We start from the raw sequence: 20,296 nt of genomic DNA, 5'->3' as shown, positions 1-20,296 counted from the left end.
TGCTCTTTGGGCTGACGAGGGAGGGGGACTTGATTGGGGGAGGGGGAGGAGGAGGGAAAGGGGAGGTGGCGGTGGGGAAGAGACAGAAATCTTTAATAAATAAATAAATAAATAAAAATAAAAAAAGCAACTATTAATCTGAAATATTTTACATTGGTATGTGTTTCTGTATATTTAAACAAATTTAAGGTTACTTTTGTTATGAAATACTCTATATATGTTTAAAATATATTGTATATTGATACAAATATAAGATTATCTTTATTATACTATGTATATATTTCTACTTTTGTTTAAGGTAGTATAACTATGCAACTCATTTAAGAATTTAATGTACAGAGGCAAGTGGATTACAGATTGAGGCCAGCCTGGTCTACAGAGAGAAATTCAGAATAGCCAGGCTACAGAGAGAAACTCAATCTCAAAAATAAATCAAACACAAAAATACTGTACTTTGTAAATATTATTAATTTAAGTTACCTTGATTTTTCTTTGTTCGTTGAGCTAATACCTCATAAGTGTTCAGTTGGCTTCAGATTCACTGTTAGGATTCAGACAACCTTGAATTTCTAGTCCTCTTGCCTCTACCTTCCTTGTGCTGGGATTACAGATATATAGTACAGACATGTACTCCTGAATTTTTACAGAGTTGAGGTTGACACAGGGTTTTGCACATAGCCTGATAGGCAGGGACTCCATTGGCCAAATTATATCCTTAACCACTGAATGACCTTGAGGCCAAAGATTATCTTGGATGAAGTTGGTGGGTACAGTCTAATGACATGAGGCATTAAAGGCACAAGAGGAAGATAAAAGAGTTTCAGAATGTAATGGCATTGCTGAGACAAGGAGGTGAGAGTTAAAGGATGGAAAAGACTTGTTGGCCTTGCAGACAAAGAAACACAGGAGCCAAGGAATGTGGACCATTTTCAGGATCTGGGAATGGACATTGGCAGCCAGCCAGTGTGTTCATGGGAACCTTAGTAACACAACCACAACAGCTGGATTCTTCAGTCTTCTACACAGGCGAGGACACAGCTTTACCCTGGGAGGCTATGGAGAGGCTGTATTCTACAAAAACAATTTTAATTCCATATTCCAGGGAGATCTGTTTTGGCATTCTCACCTATGAAACTGTGATGAAATATGTGTATGTTGCTAAGTTCCTTAGACAGTAATAGGACACTGATACCAGAAAGAAGTCCTACTGATGATATATGGGGACTAACTCTGTATAGATGCCTTCTTTCAGTAGGAGGAATTAGGAAACACTTTGTACACAAGGTTAGGAGGAAAGTGAAATAGTGGGATGAAAGAAATGAAGAAGGAATGTGTCTCCATTTCCCCCTCTCCTATTCACTCGGGGCCTCAGAAAACTATGTGGAGCCTTCTCATAAATGAGAGAAAACTGAGCATTAAAGAATGAAAGAAAAACTTTTGTGACAAATGCCTTGGGACAAGCTTCAGAAGGACTTGTCCCCATGGCTGGCTGTGAAGGCGTTTTCATACTCTGCAGGTTAAGAGTGGCCTTCCTACTCTTCATATATGTGACAGTTGTTGCAGTTTGGTCCTCTTGTGGGACTCCTAACAGTGGAAACAGGAGCTGTCTTTGACTCCTTTACTGACTTTTGGGAACCTATGCCTCATGCTGGGTTACCTTGCCCAGCCTTAATACAAGGGGAGGTTCACAAGCTTAGAGAAGCCAAATAACAAGGTGAACCCAAAGAAAAACATATAGAGATCTTCCTGGAAATTGGAAGCAAACAAGATTGCAGGTCAAAAGTTGAGAGCATGGGGGTGGGGGTAGGGCTGAGTTTGGGGAAAGGGGAGAGGGGGAGATGGAAGGGAGAAGGGAAAGACTGGGGAGAGCTTGGGGGGACTGGGAGGTGGAGAGGGAAGATATATGTGCAGGGAAGAAGATGTCTACGTTAAGGGAGCCATTTTAGGGTTGGCAAGAGACTTGGCTCTAGAGGGATTCCCAGGTGTCCACGGGGATGTCCCCAGCTATGTCCTTGGGCAGCAGAGGAGAGGGTGCCTGAACTGTCCTTGCCCCACTGTCACAGTGATGATTATCTTGCATATCACCATAGAATCTTCATCTGGCGATGGATGGTGATAGAGACAGAGACCCACATTGGAGCAAGGACTGAGCTTTCAACGTCCATTTGAAGGCCTGAAGGAGGGAGAAGAGGAGCAAGGAAGTCAGGACCATGAGGGGTTGGGCCACCCGCTGAGGCAGTGTATGTGTTCTAATGGAAGCTCACCTAACCCAGCTGGACTAAGACTGAAGGAGCATGTGATCAAAATGGACTCTCTGATTATGGCTGACAATGGGGTCTGACTGAGAAGCCATTGATAAAGGCACTGGTACTCGTTTGTACTGCATGTTCTGGCTTTTTGGGACCCTAGTCTATATGGATGCCCAGCTCCCTAGGCCTGGATGTAGGGAGGAGGGCCTTGGACTTCCCACAGGGCAGGGTTCCCTGCCCTCTCTCAAGCAGGGAGGGGTAGAGAGGAGGGGGAGTGGGAGGGTGGGAGAGGAATGGGAGGAGGAAAGAAATGTAAATTTTTGAATGGAAAAACAAAATAAAATAAAGAAAGTCTTTGGATTTGTTTGACTACAAAAAAATGGAAATTAAATGTGGTCGATTTCAGTATTCCTTGCAACTCCCTCTTGTTACTAGCATATGTTTCTGTTTTATTATTTTCACTTGTGTCTTTGTTCTCTTTACTCATTTTTTTTAATCTCTATCCCCCTACCCTGGTAAGGTGGTATCTTTGTTGAAGCTGGTCTCCGACACAGTGGGGCCTCTGCACATACCTGATCTCACATGTTTACTGTTCAACTCCGGCTTTTGCAGCCACCTACACTCACATGCCCACTGCCTCCTTGCCTTTGCAGGAACCTGCACTCAAATGCCCACACCCCACCTCTGGTCTCTGAAATCACCTATACTCACATACCCACTGCCGCCCTGGCCTCTGCAGGTACCAGTACTCACGTGCCCACTTACCCTCTGGCTTCTGAATGCATATCCACTCACACGACCACAACCACACAAGCCTCTGAAGAGACCTGCACTCACATGCTCATTGACCTTCTCTTGCCACTGCAGGCCACATGGCTATTGACCTGCACCCACTGCCACACTCTGCCCTATGTAGTTCCCTGCACTCCCATGCCCAATGGCCCACTCTGTTCTCTGCAGGCATATGCATTCACATGCCCAAACCCACCATCTCTCTTTGGCAGGAAACTCACTTCACTTGCCCACTGTCAGTCTGACCTCTGCAGACACCTGCGGTCACAAGACCATGGCTCTTTTCCGGACTTTCTGGACCCTGCACTCATATGCATACTTCCCACTTCTATCCTCCCTGGGTACCATCTTTACATGACCACTGTCCCAATTGCCTCTGGGGACACATGTGCTCACATACCTACTGCCTCCTCTGGGTTCTGCAGAAGGAGCACTCACATGCCCACTGCTCCACTCTGGCCTCTTTAGGAATGTGCACTCACAAGCCCACAGGTACTCTCTGGCCTTGGTGCCAACCTGCATTCACATGACCACTGCTCCCTGGTCTCTGCAGTAATAGCACTGGCATGCCCCAGCCTCCTTCTGGCCTCTTCAGGCACCAGCCTTACCCACTGACTACCTGACTCTGCAGGAACATACACTTACATTCTCCCCTCTGACCTCTGAAGGCCCATGCATTCACATGAATTCAGCCAGCCCTGGCCTCTGTGCACTTAGACTTATGGACTCACTATCCCATGCTGCCCTATGTAATTACCTACTCACGCCATTGCCACTCTCTGGCATCTGCAGGGTCTGCATTCACAAGGACTGTGCCACCATCTGACTTCCAGAAGTGATGAACTCATATGCCCACTGTCAGCCTGTCCTCTGAAGGAACATGTGGTCACATGACCACCTCCCTCCTCTGACATAGGCACTCCCCTGAACTCATGAACTCACTGCCAATGGCCTCTGCAGTAGCTGCACTCTTATACAGGCTGCCTCAGTCTGTCCTTCGAAAGGTACCTTCACTCACATTCCAAATGCATCCCTGGCATCGGTACTCACACACCACTTCCGAGATGGACTCTGCAGGCAGCTACACCCACATGCCAACTGCCACCCCTTGGTCTCTGTAGGCATCTGCACTCACATGCCCACTGCCCCCTCCCAGCCTGTGCAGTCCCCTGTACTCACAGGGCTACTGCCTGCAGTGTCCTCTGTACACACCTACTCTCACATACCCACTGACCCACTCTGTCCTGTGAGGAACCTGCACGCATGCCTATTGCCCCCTGGGCTCTGCAGTGACTCACAGGCTCACTGCCTCCTTCTAGCATTTTCAGGTATCTGATTCCCATGTCCACGTCCTGCCTAGCCTCTACAGAAGCCTGCACTTAACATGCCAATGTCCCCACTCTGGCCTCTGGAGCAACTGTGTTTATAAATACATTGCCTCATCCTGTCCTTCCAAAGGCACCTGCATTCACATGTCAAATGCATCCCTGGCCTCAGCGTTCACATGTCACTTGTGAGCCCAAACCATCTCCCTGGCCACGGTGTGTATTTGCATTCACATGCAAACTGCTCCTGCTTGCTTTTGGAGGCTCCCGAACTCACATGCTGACCTTCCTCCTCTACACTCTGGAGGCACCTGCACTCACACGGCTGCCTGCTGTGGCTTCTGCAGGCACCTGCACACATACCCACTGTTCCCTTTTGTCCTCTGAAGGCGTCTGCACTCATATACCCATGGCCCATATGGCCTGTGCTGGCACCTCTTCAGGCACTTTTATTCACATACCCATTGCCTGCCTGGCCCCTGCAAGAACCTGCAATCATATGCCCACAGGCCCCCTCTGGCCTTGGTGCCCAGCTGCACTCACATGCCCACCCCAACTCTCTGGCCTTTGCAGGTATTTGGACTCACATCTCCATTGCCTCCTTGTTTCCTAGGCACCTGAACTCACATGCAGACCTCCCTCTTCTATACTCTGCAGGCATGTTCACATACATGGCCACTGCCTGCCCTGGACTCTGCAGGTTCCAGCACTCACATAACCCACTGCCCCCATCCAGCTTCTGTAACATGTGACCTTACATGCTGTCTTAGGATTTCTATTGCTGTGAAGAGACTCCATGACCATGGCAACTCTTATAAAGGAAAACACTTAATTGGAGTGGCTTACAGTTTCAGAGGTTTAGTCCATTATCATCATGGTGGGACATGGTGGTGTCATGATGCTGGGAGGAGGAGCTGTCAGTTCTGTATCTTGGTCTACAGGCAGCAGCAGAAGAGACTGCACTGTCCATGGCTTGTGCATATATGAGACCTCAAAGCCCATCTTGACAGCAACACACTTTCTCTATCAAGACCAGAGTTCCTAATAGTTCCATTTCTTATGGGCCAAGCACTCAAACACATGAGCCTATGGGGGCCACTCCTATTCAGACCACCACACATGCTCACTGCCAGCCTGGGCTCTGTAGGAACCTCACTCACCTTCCTACCACCCTCCTCTATCAGCTGCAGGCACCTGCACTCACATGCCCACCGCCCCTCTGACCTCTGAAGGCCCCTGCACTCACATACCCACTTCTCCACTGGCCTGGGCAGGTGCCTTCACTCAAATAACCCAACATGCTCCCCACCTTTGCAGGCATCTGTACTCATATTGTCCACTATCCCTTCTTGCCTCTGCAGGTACCTACACTTGTATGAGCACAGATCTCCTCTGACCTCTGGATGTACCTACTCACCCTTCATAAAAACAGTTCAAAATAAAATAAAATCTTTAAGTTTTTGAGATACATATATGTATATCTGAAACAAAATTAATAAAATCTCAGATAAAAAAAACTGGGGTTAAACCTGAAGACCAGAAAAGCAAAACAGCCAGCAACTGACTCTTAGCTCTACCTCAGTATAAAACAGCAATCCTGCCTACAAGAATCTCAGAATGAGACTGTTTCTGAGAGCTGTCTTCTCCCATTTTATAATCCTCTCTAGGGCTGGAATTAAAGAATGCGCTTCCAAGTTTCTATGGCAACTAGTGTTGTTACTTGAATTAAAGGTGTGTGTTAGCACTGCCTGGTCTATAAGACTGACCAGTGGGGCTGTTTTATTACTCTCCGATCCTCAGGCAATCTTTATTTATTAAAATGTTAATAAAACGCCACTACATCTCTCTCAAACATATATACATATATAAACATATATAGCATATAATATAACATATATGTATTGCACGTGTGTGTGTGTTAGGATGACCTCAGAAACCAGAAGTGTGTGTCTGATATTCTAGAGCTGGATTTACAAGTGGCATGAGCTGCCCAGCGTCTGGAAACTGAACCTGTATACTCTGTGAAGAGCAGGAAGTGCTCTTAAGTGCTCTGATTCATCTGTGTAGCCCTATAAAATAAAATACCCCAAAAAGAAACAATACAGAATTTATCCATCTAGTCTGGTTAATACATGTCCAGGAAGTTACCCCGAAAGCTGATCTCCTGAAGACACCATAAAAAGCTGAGATGAAGTAACTAACTCTCTAGTCCCTCAGTGAGATGATATAAATTTCCAGATGCCTTACAAGAGCTTCTGCCATGTAACGCTAAGCCTGCCTGCTTTGCTTTTCTGAGTTTTTACTCAAAAAAAAAAAATCGCTTTTCCTTTACCTTGTGTTTTTTTTTTATCTCTTTCTCTCTCTCTTTTTTTTGGGGGGGAATACATGCCCAAAGCCTAAAGCTGCTTTGCCTGACACTCTGGGTTCTTTTTACTAATTCTCAGATGCAAGCTCCATCTCCTCCCTTTCCCATGATGCAGTGACTGGCTGACTTCCATTGCCAAATATGAAGTCCCCAGACTAAAAGTTATATGGTAACCTATTTTCTCAGATTTGCTTCTGCTACACCAAAGCTCTACCCATGATTTCTATTAAGCTTTCACATAAAATCCCATAATAAAATTCATTTCTAAACATACCCTCCTATTATGTGTGGCCTGAAATTCTTTTTTTTTTTTTTTTTTTGGCTGTTCTCCAACTTTATTTGAGATTCAGTAGGTTAGTTCTCATCCACATTGACTGTCTTTAGATTTTTGAATGTGGTAACAGGCACGTAAGTTACCAATGTGTAGAGTTTGTTTGGTGAGTCCTCATCCTCATTACGTTTTCTGGACAAACGTACCCGGATACGATATGTAACATTCCTTATTCCTTTGGCCCAGACGGCTTTATTGAGCCTGGTATCAATCCGCACATCTGGAGTCCCCATCTCCTTCATGGCAAATTTCCGGATTTCTTTGAGTGCCCTAGGAGCACGCTTCTTAAAGCCCACGCCATGGATGTGCTTGTGAATGTTGATGGTGTATTCTCGGGTCACCACCTCGTTGATGGCAGAACGGCCCTTCTTCTTCTCGCCACCCTTCTTTGCGGGAGCCATTCTGCCGGGCCCAAGCTAGACTGGCCTGAAATTCTTTAAGTTTGTAAGATGAAGGACCTAGAAGTCACTGGTCTGAGGATGCTTTTGTGGCTGTTTTTCCCTGGATCATTGTAAACTTCATTATGCTCACTTGGGGTGAGAAAGAAAGCCTCCACCCATGTTCTCAAAGATGCCATTTGCTCTGTATCATTAGCTTTTTGTACAACAATGGAAAAATAGGATTTTTTTTATTGAAAGGAAGAGTGAAAGGAAGGAAGGGAAGGAGGGATGAAAAGAAGAGGGGAGGAGGGGCAAAGTTCAGAATGGATTTTTGATGGAGAAACTCTATTATAATGTTACAGGGATTAGCAACTTTGGGAAACATTTAGGATGGACCCTGATGGGCATGGCAAACATGGCACTAGTAGGTCTCATCCTTCTCCCCACTTCCCTCTCCCTTGCTAAACCATTAGATTACATTCCTAAAGCAAAGTCAACAAAGTCTATTCCCTTTGACTACTTCCTTATGTCTAACTCAGTCCGGAGACTGAACACTAAGGTCCAAGCATCAACACCAAGGTCCATCCATTAAAGTTCAATATTTGACTACCCTAATTAAAATGTCCAATCAGAACTTACCAGCTCATCCTCGCACAGAGAGAAACTCTATTCTCCTTACAAGTCACTCCTGAAAAGACACCTGCTACTGTCTTTGTTAAATCCAGAGGCAACACTGTCCCCTTGTCCCTCTGGGGTAAATGTCCCTCGTTTGTGCTGAGATTTGGTGTGTGGGTGTATTCTGTGCCTCCTTCAGAGCCCACCTCCAGTTTCTTAAGTAACACTTAGAAGTAAATATCAGTCTTGCCACTCCTTTACATTACTTTTTTAAAGGATGGGAATATCTGGTCTTTGTTATCCAGGGCAAAGCTACTTCCCCTGGATCAAAAAAAGAAAATTCAAGTTTAAGGTCTTGCCTTGGGTGGAGAACTGACATTCTAAAGTCTTGGCAACATTTGCGTACTATTCTTTCCTCCTATTAAGAGTTAAAGGAACTGGGCCTGTTAATCACCTGGCCAATAAATCTGAGGTATCTGAAGGTGCTAAAGAGACAGGAGCACTAATTAGTCCTTCAATGAGGCAATGCATTTATCTTTCCTAGAAGCCCCTCCAGTATTGAGAGGATTACAGAGTTTCCACCGTTCAACAGAAAAATCTGCCTGCTTGTTTAATGACTTAGAACAGCGTAACTTTCCCCTTTCTATCCTTTTCTTTTGAATGCTGTTCAAAGCAGGGTATGTTTTACTTATGCTCTGGGCTTTTTGCTGTTTCTCTGCCGCACCCAAACCCCCCTCGGCTTTATGACTGCTTACTGTATCCATTGCAAAAGGAATGGTTTCTTCCTCTTCTCTATCTCCCTCCTCCAAGCACCTGCCTCTGTTTCTCTGCCACACCCAAACCCCCCTCGGCTTTATGACTGCTTACTGTATCCATTGCAAAAGGAATGGTTTCTTCCTCTTCTCTATCTCCCTCCTCCAAGCACCTGTCAAGACCCACAGCTTGCTGGTCTTGTTGTTTTCTCTCAGACATGAACAAAATTGTCCTCAAGCTCCCGTTTGAATCTGTTTTAAAATTCTTTAATATGTGGAATAAGAACTCCCCAAAAATGTGTTTTCCTTGGTAGCAATACACTGTAGGTAGTATCAAATACATACACACATATAATGGTTCCATATTAATTAAGAATATATCTGAAAAGTAATTTCTAATAGTATTTTAATCATGCTTCATCTTCCATGGTTGCATAGTATCACATTACACCATCATAATATCATATAGTATAAATTATATAAGGAGAATATTTTCTGCTATGAACATGAATAGTCAGTTTGATGGTCCAATGAACAAAGAATCAAAATTTAATATTTCCTTTTTATGAATAGTACTAGTGCTAGCTTTATAATTCTGCAATGTACACACACACAAAATGAAACATTAGGAATATCCAATATTGTGATATTACTTAAAACAAAAGATATATATATATATATATTGATATTGATATAAACATCTCTCACCTCAAAAAAGGACAAGAGTTTATTCTGGAGGCCAATATCCGTGACCATGGCCCAGGAACACCGATTTTCTTTACTGCAAATCCAAGTTTCAACAAGGTAACAGATCAATGAAATTTTATAAAACCAGAACAAAGAAAAGCATAAACCAAAACACTTTTTAAGCACATTACTGGTATCAGGCATGGTGGTGCACACTTTTAATCCCAGAATTCTGAAGACAGGAGCAAGTGGTCTCGGTGAGTTTGAGGTCAGTCTGGTCTACAGAGTGAATTAATTACAGGACAGACATGGCTACAGAATAAGACCTTGTCTCAAAAATTAACAAATTAGTAATTGATTACATGGATTCAAAGAGCAGGTAGGCAAGGCAGGGAAACCTCTGCTATAGGTCTCATGCTGTCTAATGACATTCTTAGGTTTGGAGTTGGTGGAAGCCAGTGTTCCCTCAAATTGATGCATCCCAAGGTTTCAATTCATAGTGATAAGAATTTATGTCATATACAAAGCTAGGCAATAAGTGGTCATTTAGAGGTCTAAGGAATATTCCAGATAATTTGCAATTAGGCTCTGGACCTGCAACATTCAACCCCCTCCAAAATCATTGACATTTTAATCAATTAGCCTTTAAGAATGTTCAGTGCAAGGTGTGGCTTTTTCTCTTACAACTTTAGTTTGAAATGCAATTGCAGCACGAATAATATAAACCCAGAGACAGATACTGGGGTTCAACATGAAGATCAGAAAATCAAAGCAACCAACCACTAGGGAGACCTTTTACCTCTACCAAATCTTCAGACTGAAAGGGCAAGATACTGATTCCAAGAATCCTCAGACTCCACGCTCCACTGAGTTCCTGTCTCTTCCCCTTTCTATTCCCCTCTCCTCTCAGCCATATCGCTCCTGTCTCTACCTATCTAGTGCTGGGATTAAAGGTGTCTGACTCCCAAACACTGGGATTAAAGATGTTAACCACCACCACCTGGATCTCTTTCTGGATTGATCTTGTGTAGCCCAGGGTAGCCTTGAACTCACAGAGATCAGTCTGCCTCTGTCTCCCATGTCCTGGAATTAAAAGTATGTCTCACTATTCCTTGGCCTCTCGTGACTTAGCTTTGCATTCTGATCTTCAGGAAAGCTTTATCTATTAGAATACAAATAAAATATTACTACATGTAATAGCAATTAGTCCAGCAGCAAAATTAGCTCATTCATCATTGATAAAATGCATGTATATTTCATATGGATCGAAACCTAGAAATTAGGCAAAAGTATCTCTGCATTCAGGTCAATCCTAAAATTAATTTTCTTTATTTAAATTGGACGTTTGCTTAGCAAAAAGCAGTTTAGAAATTCTTTGGGTATTTAGAGAAAGCATATTTTAACACTTCAGTCACCCTTTATCTTTCTTATAAATTCTGGAGCAGAATGTTTTTTCCTAAGCATCAATTTCAAAAATTAACATTTGAAATCACCAGATTCAAGTCATTCCATCAGGAAAGATGTTCCAAATTAAGGTGACAATCTGCTAACATTTTGGGTGGGTGTGCCTGAAGTAAACTCCTGTATAAGATGTTTAATTTTTTTCAATCTCAAATTCTTATAATTTTTGCTAGCTTTTTTTCAAAGTGAAAGCGGAAAAATCCCCACTGCAGAAACAAAGGCCTCGACATATTAGTGTAGCTCAAACCCATTCATATATACACATGCATTTTATACATCAGTTTAATTTTAAATTAGCATACAAAGTATTAGGTAGTATAACTGTGTATTCACACAGAACAAGTTACAATTGATTATCCTCCCTCCTTATTCCCCACATCCCTTGTCCTCTTTACATTCTTCTGCCATCTTCTTTTGTCCCCATGTCACATGTGTCCATTTGCAGTCTTACCTGCTCCTCAGCAGATTTTTCATCCTCTCTTGATTTTTCTAGTGTTTTAGGCTTTCTTTATGCACATTTTAACCTGTTTATAAGAACGCATTATATGGTAGAATGATAGAATCTGCCTAAAAGCTGTAACACACAGTGGAGTCTTTTTGAATTTGGGTCACCTCAGTTAATATAATACTTTCCACTTTCATCCGTATTCCTGCAGATTTCACTTTTCTTTGCAGTTGCATAAAAGTCCATTATGCACAGATGCCACATTTTTATTATTTACCTATCTATTGATGGCCATCTAAGCTGATTCCATATCCTTGCTATTATGAACAAAGCAGAAATAAACATGCATAAATGTGCATGTATCTCTGTATTATTATAAAGGGTCCTTTGAGAATGTACCCTGAAGTAGTATAGCTGCATCAATTTTTGAGAGGCTATCATACTCCCTTCGAAAATGGCTATACTTCGTTGCATTCACACCAGCAATGAATAAAGATTCCTCTGGAGTGACATTTTATTTGTATTCTAATAAACAAAGCTTTCCTGAAGATCAGAGAGCAAAACTAAGCCACTAGAGGCCAGGGTACGGTAGCACACACGTTTAATTCCGGGACTTGGGAGACCTAGGCAGACTGATCTCTGTGAGTTCAAGGCTACCCTGGGCTACACAAGATCGATCCAGAAAGAGATCCAGGTGGTGGTGGTTAACATCTTTAATCCCAAGGAGAACCCAAAGAAAATCATATAGGCATCCTCCTGAATATTAACCTTCATCAGGCGATGAAAGGAGACAGAGACAGAGACCCACGTTGGAGCACCGGACTGAAATCTCAAGGTCCAAATTAGGAGCAGAAGGAGAGCGAGCACGAGCAAGGAACTCAGGACCGCGAGGGGTGCACCCATACACTGAGACAGTGGGGATGTTCTATCGGGAATTCACCAAGGCCAGCTGGCCTGGAGCTGAAAAAGCCTGGGTTAAAACCGGTCTCGCTGAACATAGTGGACAATGAGGACTACTGAGACCTCAAGAACAATGGCAATGGGTTTTTGATCCTACTGCACGTATTGGCTTTGTGGGAGCCTAGGCAGTTTGGATGCTCACCTTACTGGACCTGGATGGAGGTGGGTGGTCCTTGGACTTCCCACAGGACAGGGAACCCTGATTGCTCTTCGGGCTGATGAGGGAGGGGGACTTGATTGGGGGAGGGGGAGGGAAAGGGGAGGCGGCGGTGGGGAAGAGACAGAAATCGTTAATAAATAAATAAAAAAAAGTAAAAAAAAATCTTTAATCCCAGTGTTTGGGAGTCAGACACCTTTAATCCCAGCACTAGGTAGGTAGAGACAGGAGCGATATGGCTGAGGGGAGAGGGGAATAGAAAGGGGAAGAGACAGGAACTCAGTGGAGCGTGGAGTCTGAAGATTCGTGGAATCAGTATCTTGCCCTTTCAGTCTGAAGATTTGGTAGAGGTAAAAGATCTCCCTAGTGGTTGGCTGCTTTGCTTTTCTGATCTTCAGGTTGAACTCCAGTATCTGTCTCTGGGTGTTTATTATTCGTGCTACATTCCTTTTTTTCTGGCATCCTCATTAGCATTTGTTTTAAAATTTCTTGGTGATAGCCATTCTGATTTGGTTGCGATAATATCTCATCTTGAAGTAGATTTAATTTGCATTCCTCAGATAGCTAGGGATATTGAATACTTAAGAACTATTCTGTCTTGTTATTTGTAATTTTTCTAATGATATCTGTTCATTAGTTCATTTGTTGAATAACAGTTTGAATTTTAGTGTTTTTTTTAGATTTTTATAAATCTTGGATAAATTAATCACCTGCCACCTGAAGTATAAATGGCAAAATTTTCTCCCATTCTATTTGGTTGGCTGTTAAATCCACTGATAGTTTCTTTTGGGGGCTTCCTTCACAAAACAGAAGAAAAGAATCTAGAACCTATCCTGGTTAGATTGGATGACCTACATGTTTAGGCAGGTTTAATGCTATTTACATTTTTGTAATAATATTTTTATTATTTAAAATTTTCATAAATTTATTCTATACATTTGATCATATGACCTACAACTACCTCCTTCCAAATCCCCTAATGTCCCCCACTCTGTCTCAGTGTCAACTTCATGTCCTCTCTTATTTTATTTATTTATTTATCTATTTTTTTTTTTCGAGACAGGATTTCTCTATAGCTTTGGAGTCTGTCTTGTAGCCTTGAAGTCACAGAGACCCGCCTGTCTCTGCCTTCTCAGTGCTGGGATTAAAGGCGTGTGCCACCACCGCCCAGCTTCACGTCCTCTTTTATAATTGTCACATTACCTTCGAAGTACAATTAGTGTTGCCGATCGCACGCACTTGGGTATATAAGCCATCCACATGATGATCTACCTGTGCCATTCTCCCCAAAGGAGTGAGTCTCCCTCCCTCAGCAGCCAACCACTGATAAAAACTCTTCTATTAGGGGCCAGGATTCAGGGATCCCCCCCCCCTTTATGTTACAATTTTGTGTACTTAGGCCTTGTGAAGCCTGTGTGCAGATGACCACAACAACTGTGAACTGATATGTCTAACAGCCATGTCATGTCTGGAAATTAGCACTCCATAGCCCTCCTCACTACCAACTTGTTCTAACATTCTTTTTGCCTTCCTCGTCTGTGACGTACCCTGAACTTTGGGCTGGGGAAGATTGATATAGATAAATTGTCGATAGCTGAGCAGTAGTGGGTACTTAGATTTGGGACTTTGACCAGTTAGGAGTCACTGAACTGACCACTACCAACTGCAAAAAGAAGTTTCACTGACTAAAGCTGAAAATAGCACAAATGTGTGGGTACAAACAAATATTACCTAGGGAATTTGACAACATGATCATATGCCAAACCAGCAAGAACTGGTTACCCCTAGGTTCTGTGGTCTCCCCAATCATGGGCTTTTGTCTGAGCATTTTAAAGAGATTTAAAAAAAAAAGAGGAGGATGAGGAAGGGAGACAAAAGTTACAGAGGAGAGACTGGAGACATGAGGATTACACTGTTCCAGGCACTCCAGTAGAGCAACACCAGGGAGGACGTTCAAGTAAAAACCTGCTTGCTGGCCAGCACAACACACACATTTAATCCCAGCACTCTGGAGGCAAAGGAAGGCAGATCCTTGTCAATTCAAGGTCAGCCTAGTCTACTTAGCAAATTCCAAAACAGCCGGGGCTGCACAGAGAGTCCCTGTCTCAAAAAAAACAAGAAGAATGAATTAAAAAAAAAAAGCCTTCTGTGTCATCAACTTGGTAGCCCCAGACCCTGTGTGAAACACACTTCCAGGAATTCAGGAGAAATGTCCCGGGATGACGTGCTGAAACCTCTCCAGTTGGCAGAAACTTTAATTCAGAACCACACAGTGTTTAGGAAGAATCCTGGGGAGAGCCAGGTTCTGGCACAGGAACACATACAGAGGTTCCAAGCAATGCAAATGAATATCAGGAAATAAATCACAAGAGTGGAGCCAAAACAGAAATATGACTAGAACCTGTGAAAGACTGCCTATTGATGGCACTAGCATCTGTAACAAAGGTTGCCAAGGGTAGGTGTAGCTGTCACCTGACAGGGAGCCCAGGAAGGAACACAAGGAGCTGAGGCTGGAAGTAGTAGTTATTATCCCAAACAGCTCTTGCTCTTATTTATCCCTCATTTAACACCCCCATGTCAATTTAGCACACCAACTCCGCCCTCCTCTCTTTCCCTGTCTCCTCCTTCTCCTTCTTCTTCATTTTTTTTCCATTTTTATTCTCAATTTGTTCCTTTTTGCTTTCCATTTGAAAAGATTTCCCAAAGAACACAAGCGCACCTTGTCTAAATACAGTAACATAATTCTAGATTTTAAAAAGAGTTAAGGAAAGGACTACACTACTATGGAAAAAAAAAGAAATTGAAAATCTCTTACTTTTACTGCGTCTCCATGTACCAGTATTATGAGAGCTGTGACTGTTAAATCATTTACCTACTCTTTGATAATTTCATACATATATACATCAGTCCTGTCCTTCCTGACTTTCCACTCCCTCCCAGATACCTTCCCCAACACATTCCTCTCCTACATTTATGTCTTCCTTCGTTTTTTTTTCTATTTTTTGAATCCACAAAGCTTAGTTAGTGCTGCATGTAGCATGAATAATAAAAACCCAGAGACATAACTGATGGTTCAATCTGAAGATCAGAAAAGCAGAGCAGCCAGTCACTGGCTCTTCCCTCTACCTCAGACTGAAAAGGCGATCCTGCCTCCAGGAATCCTCAGAATGACATAGAGAGTGACCCCTGTCTCCTCCCATTTTACATTGTTCTCTAGTGCTAGGATTAAAGGAGGGCACCACCTCTGCCTAGCCTCTATGACTAACTCGTGTGGCTTCTGGGATTAAATGTGTGTGCCACTACTGCCTGGTCTGTATGGCTGACCAGTGTGGCTGTTTAACTCTCTGATCTTCGGGCAAGCTTTAGTAATTAAAATACAAATGAAATATCACTACAGCTACATACTGGAATATTGGCTTGGTATAGTGGCAATGTTGTTCAGGTATCTACAGCTCAGGGGAGTTCATGCTTTCAGCAGACACATCAATCCAGAGGACAGCATTTCACAGCACTGCCCTGGCTTTTAAATTCTTTCTACGTCCCGCTCTGTGATTTCCCTCACAGTTTATGGAGTTGATAGAGCTGTCTCTTATGTATGGATGGTCATTCAACAGGCACTTACTCTCAGTACTTTGCCAATTTACGAATTTCTGTATTAACTTCTGTCCACTGTAGAAAAAGGATCTCTGGCCAGGATTTAGAGCAGCACCAATTTATGAGGCAATTGCTGGCAGCTATGCTGCATTGAAAGTTGAAGTCCTCAGATACCTCTGGTTTTAGCAGGCTCGTCTTAGTCCTGTGTTTGGAGGGTAGATGAGTTGAAACAATTGGCCTCAGCAGCCTCTTTTTTTTTCTGGCATGTTAGGGTGGAGGTTGGGGGAAGGACTTTGGAACTTTGGGCAAGAAAAGCCACCAAGTGTTGCCAACCTTGGTGAGCTGTTCTATGGGGCCTTGGAAGAAAAGGGTGTTGAGAGAAACGCAGATGATGGTTTCTGAAGTTCCAGTGAGTTGCTTAAAAACTATTGGGATCATTGCATATTTGTTATTTTGAATTAAAAGTCTGTGGTTCTGCTCACCTGGCGTGGAAGAGTCAGTAGTGTTTAACAAGAGACCAATGTATTTGAAGTAAAAACTCTGCTTTATGGGGACAATTGAGAAATTAGTGGTAATTAAGAAGAGACTATCACTGAGGTAAAATCTTCTAGGAAGTGTTTTCTGAGAATCAGTACACAGAAGTTGTGTTCCAGAGGTGGCCAAGGTTGTACCTTCACTGGCAGCTGAGCTTGGCAGTGTAAAAGTAACTCAGGTGGTACTGATTTGAAGGCATAAAGCAGTCATGGAGAGCAGCTGAGGCTTGGCACTGTAAAAAGACCAGGAGAAGCCGCTGGTGAAGGTGCAGCTTCAGTGGCAATTGAAGGCCCAGGGTTAAATGAATCAGGCAGAGAAGTTGAGGTTTGGCAGCATGAAAGGAGCTCAGGAGAGGCTACTGGCGAAAGTTCATCCAATTTGTAGCAGAAGACTCCAGTATCTCAGTGATGTTAGGATCATAGTGTAATATTCTGCCCCTTTAAGAGACAAGCCATGCCCACTCCCTGCAACCCCCCTCTCCCCCCTTCTCCCCTTTTTCCTTCCTTTCCATAACTCAACTAATAAATATCCAATTCTATTCTGTACAATGTGTCTGTCCATGAACTTCCCACGTGCCGGGCTTGTAGGGGACCAGCCGTCAGCCACATGGCTGGGGACCAGCCACCTTTGTTTGTAGACTTGCTGCCACTGGGACCCTGCAGCAAGCTGCTGGGGGTCTGCAGCAAAACTTTCTGCATGGTGCACCTGGGCCCTGCCCCAGGGCTGGTTGTTCTTGGGACTCACTGCAAATTCATAATACATAGGATAACCAAGACCAGCAGCATGAGCCCAGAGCTGAGAGACTTTCAAATTTAAAGAAATTTAAGAGTTTTCAGAGACTTTAGACTTTAAAAGAGAATGGATTTTTAAAAATTTACCTATGTTTTTCTTATTTTTTTTGTTTATTTTCAACCACAGTTACTCTACCCTCCTCTCCTTCCAGTCCCTCCCTCCACCTTCACCCCCAACTGACTCCTCCTCCCTTTCTGTTAAGGAGAGGGCAGGCCTCCTATGGATATCAACAAAACATGGCATATCAAGTTGCAGTAAGACTAAGCACCTCCCCATGTATTGAGGCTAGGCAAGGCAACCCAGTATGAGGACTAGAGTCCCCAAATCAGGCAAAAGAGTCAGAGGCAGCCACTGCTCCCACTGTTAGGAGTCCCACAGAAAGACTAAGCTACACAATTGTAACATATGTGCAGAGGGCCTAGCTCAGTCTCATGCAGGCTCGCTGGATGTTGGTTCAGTCTTTATGGGCTCCTATGAGGTCAGGTTAGTTGATTCTGTGGGTTTTCTTGTGGTGTCCTTGACCCCTCTGGCTCCTACAATCCTTTCTCCCCCTCTTCTGCAGGATTCCATGAACTCCACCTAATATTTGGCTGTGGGTCTGCATCTGTTTCCATCAGTTGCTGGATGAAGTCTCTCTGATGACAACTGGGCTAGGCACCAATCTGTGAGTATAGCAGAATATTGTTAGATATTATTACATTGACAATTTTTCCTTCAGTAATGTTTCGTTCTACCCTAGGTCTCTGGGTCATCCAACCTGTGGGAGACTTGATTTTTTTTTTCTTTCTTTGAGACTGGGTGTTTTCAAAGAAACAATTTATTTTTTTTAATTTTCCATTCAAAAATTTATACTTCCCTCCTCCCATTCCCCTCCCACTCCCCCACTTACCCTCCTTCCTCCCCCTCCCTCCTTAAGAGAGGTCAGGGTACTCTGCACTGTGGGAAGTCCAAGGCCCTCCCCCCTCCATCCAGGCCTAGGAAGGTGTGCATCCATATAGACTAGGGTCCCAAAAAGCCAGCACATGAAGTAGAAACAGGTCCCAGTGCTATTACGATGGTTTCTCAGTCTGCCTCCATTGGCAGTCACATTCAGAGAGTCCAGTTTGATCACACACTCCTTCAATCCCAGTCCCGCTGGATTTGGTGAGCTCCCATTAGATCAGGCACACTGAAGTGGGTGGACCAACCCTTCACGGTCCAGAATTCCTTGCTCATCTTCTCCTTCCTTCTGCTCTTCAACTAAACCTTGGGAGCTCAGTCCATGACTCTGATGAGGGTCTCTGTCTCTATCACAATCCATTGATGGACCAAGATTGTATGGTGATATTAGAGATAGTCATCAGTGTGATAGTGCAGCAAGGACAGTTTAGACACCCTTTCCTCTCCTGCACAAGGACTTAGCTGGGGACATAGCCGTGGACACCTTATGAGCGAGATTGGTCAGTAATTCTCTTTCTTGATTGGGTCTTTGTGTGGTTTTGGTATCAGGGTAACTGTAGATTCATAAAAAGAATTTGGCACTGACTCTTCTGTTTCTATTATGTGAAACACATTAAAGCGTATAGGTATCAGCTCTTCTTGGAAGTTCTGGTAGAATTCTGCATTAAAACCATCTGGTCCTGGGCTTTTTTTGGTTAAGAGTATTTTTATGACAGCTTCTATTTCCTTATGACTTATAGGTCTATTTAAGTTGTTCTCCTGGTCTTGATTTAATTTTGGTATATGGCAGTTATCTTTTAAAAATGTCCATTTCTTTTACATTTTCCAAATTTGTGGCATATAGGCTTTTGTAGTAAGACCTAATGATTCTCTGAATTTTCTCATTCCTCCTCATTTCTGATCTTGTTCATTTGCGTGTTCTCTCTCTGCCTTTTTATTATTTTGGATAGGGGTTTGTCAATCTTGTTGCTTTTCACAAAGAACCAGCTCATTGTTTCATTGATTCTTTGAATTGTTTTCTGTGTTTCTATTTTGTTGATTTCAGCCCTCAGTTTGATTATTTCCAGTCTTCTACTCCTTCTGAGTGAGTCTGCTTCTTTTGTCCTAGAGATTTCAGCTGTGCTGTTAAGTCTCTAATGTGAGCGTTCTCTCTCTCTCTCTCTTTTTTTTATGTGGGTACTTAGAGCTATGAACTTTCCTCTTAGCACATAGGCTTTCTGGGGGAAGAATTGTTGTTAAATTCTAACTTTATTCAATGGTGATTTGATAAGACACAGGTGGTTACTAAAGTTTTTTTTTGTATCTGTAGAATGTTGCTTTGTTACCAAGTATGTGAACAATTTTTGAGAAAGTTCCATGAGATGTTGAGAAGAAGGTATATTTTTTTTCCTATTTTGGTGTAATGTTCTATAGATGTCTGTTAAGTCCATTCAATTCATTACTTCCATTAGTTCTTTTATTTCTCTGTTAGGTTTCTGTCTGGTTGACCTGTCCATTGGTGAGAGAGGAGTGTTGAAGTATCCTACTATTAGTGTGTGGGGTTTGATGTGTGCTTTGAATTCTAGTAATATTTCTTTTACATATGAGGGTGCTTTTATATTAGGGGCATAGATATTCAGGATTGAGACTTCATCCTGATGGATTGTTCCTGTTACGAGTATAAAGTGTCCATCTGTGGGAGTGTCATATATCAATCTGTTGATTTCATTGGTTAAGTTATAATAAACCAGCTGCTTGGCCTCATGACTTGGAACATAGATGGGAGGAGTAAACAGAATAGAATTCTGGGCAGAAGAGGAAGTGAGATCAGACTCTGCTCTGCTCCCAGAGAGACCCGACAGCTCTGCTGGAGCAGAGACGCCATGCTCAGCTCTCCCAGGCAACTCCAACCCACGATGGACTTAGGCTAGAATCTTCC

At 43.1% G+C, this 20,296-nt stretch overlaps 1 protein-coding gene across 1 annotated transcript; it reads right to left on the bottom strand.

The window, feature by feature from the left end:
* Positions 1–7,085: 7,085 nt before the first annotated feature.
* On the bottom strand, positions 7,086–7,474 carry LOC126492963 (60S ribosomal protein L31-like). Its single transcript, XM_050129663.1, has one exon. The coding sequence runs from the start codon at positions 7,461–7,463 to the stop codon at positions 7,086–7,088; it is 378 nt and encodes a 125-aa protein (XP_049985620.1). The 5' UTR covers positions 7,464–7,474.
* Positions 7,475–20,296: the final 12,822 nt, after the last annotated feature.

The sequence above is a fragment of the Alexandromys fortis genome, unplaced genomic scaffold, assembly GCF_014885135.2.
Source record: "Alexandromys fortis isolate MF-2015 unplaced genomic scaffold, M_Fortis_MF-2015_v1.1 scaffold_318, whole genome shotgun sequence".
In the NCBI taxonomy this organism is placed as follows: domain Eukaryota; kingdom Metazoa; phylum Chordata; class Mammalia; order Rodentia; family Cricetidae; genus Alexandromys; species Alexandromys fortis.
This window is presented reverse-complemented; position numbering and strand designations above follow the sequence as displayed.

What these genes read in the sequence shown, in the direction of transcription:
- LOC126492963 (XM_050129663.1), bottom strand. Translation starts at nt 7,463, where the DNA reads ATGGCTCCCGCAAAGAAGGGTGGCGAGAAGAAGAAGGGCCGTTCTGCC.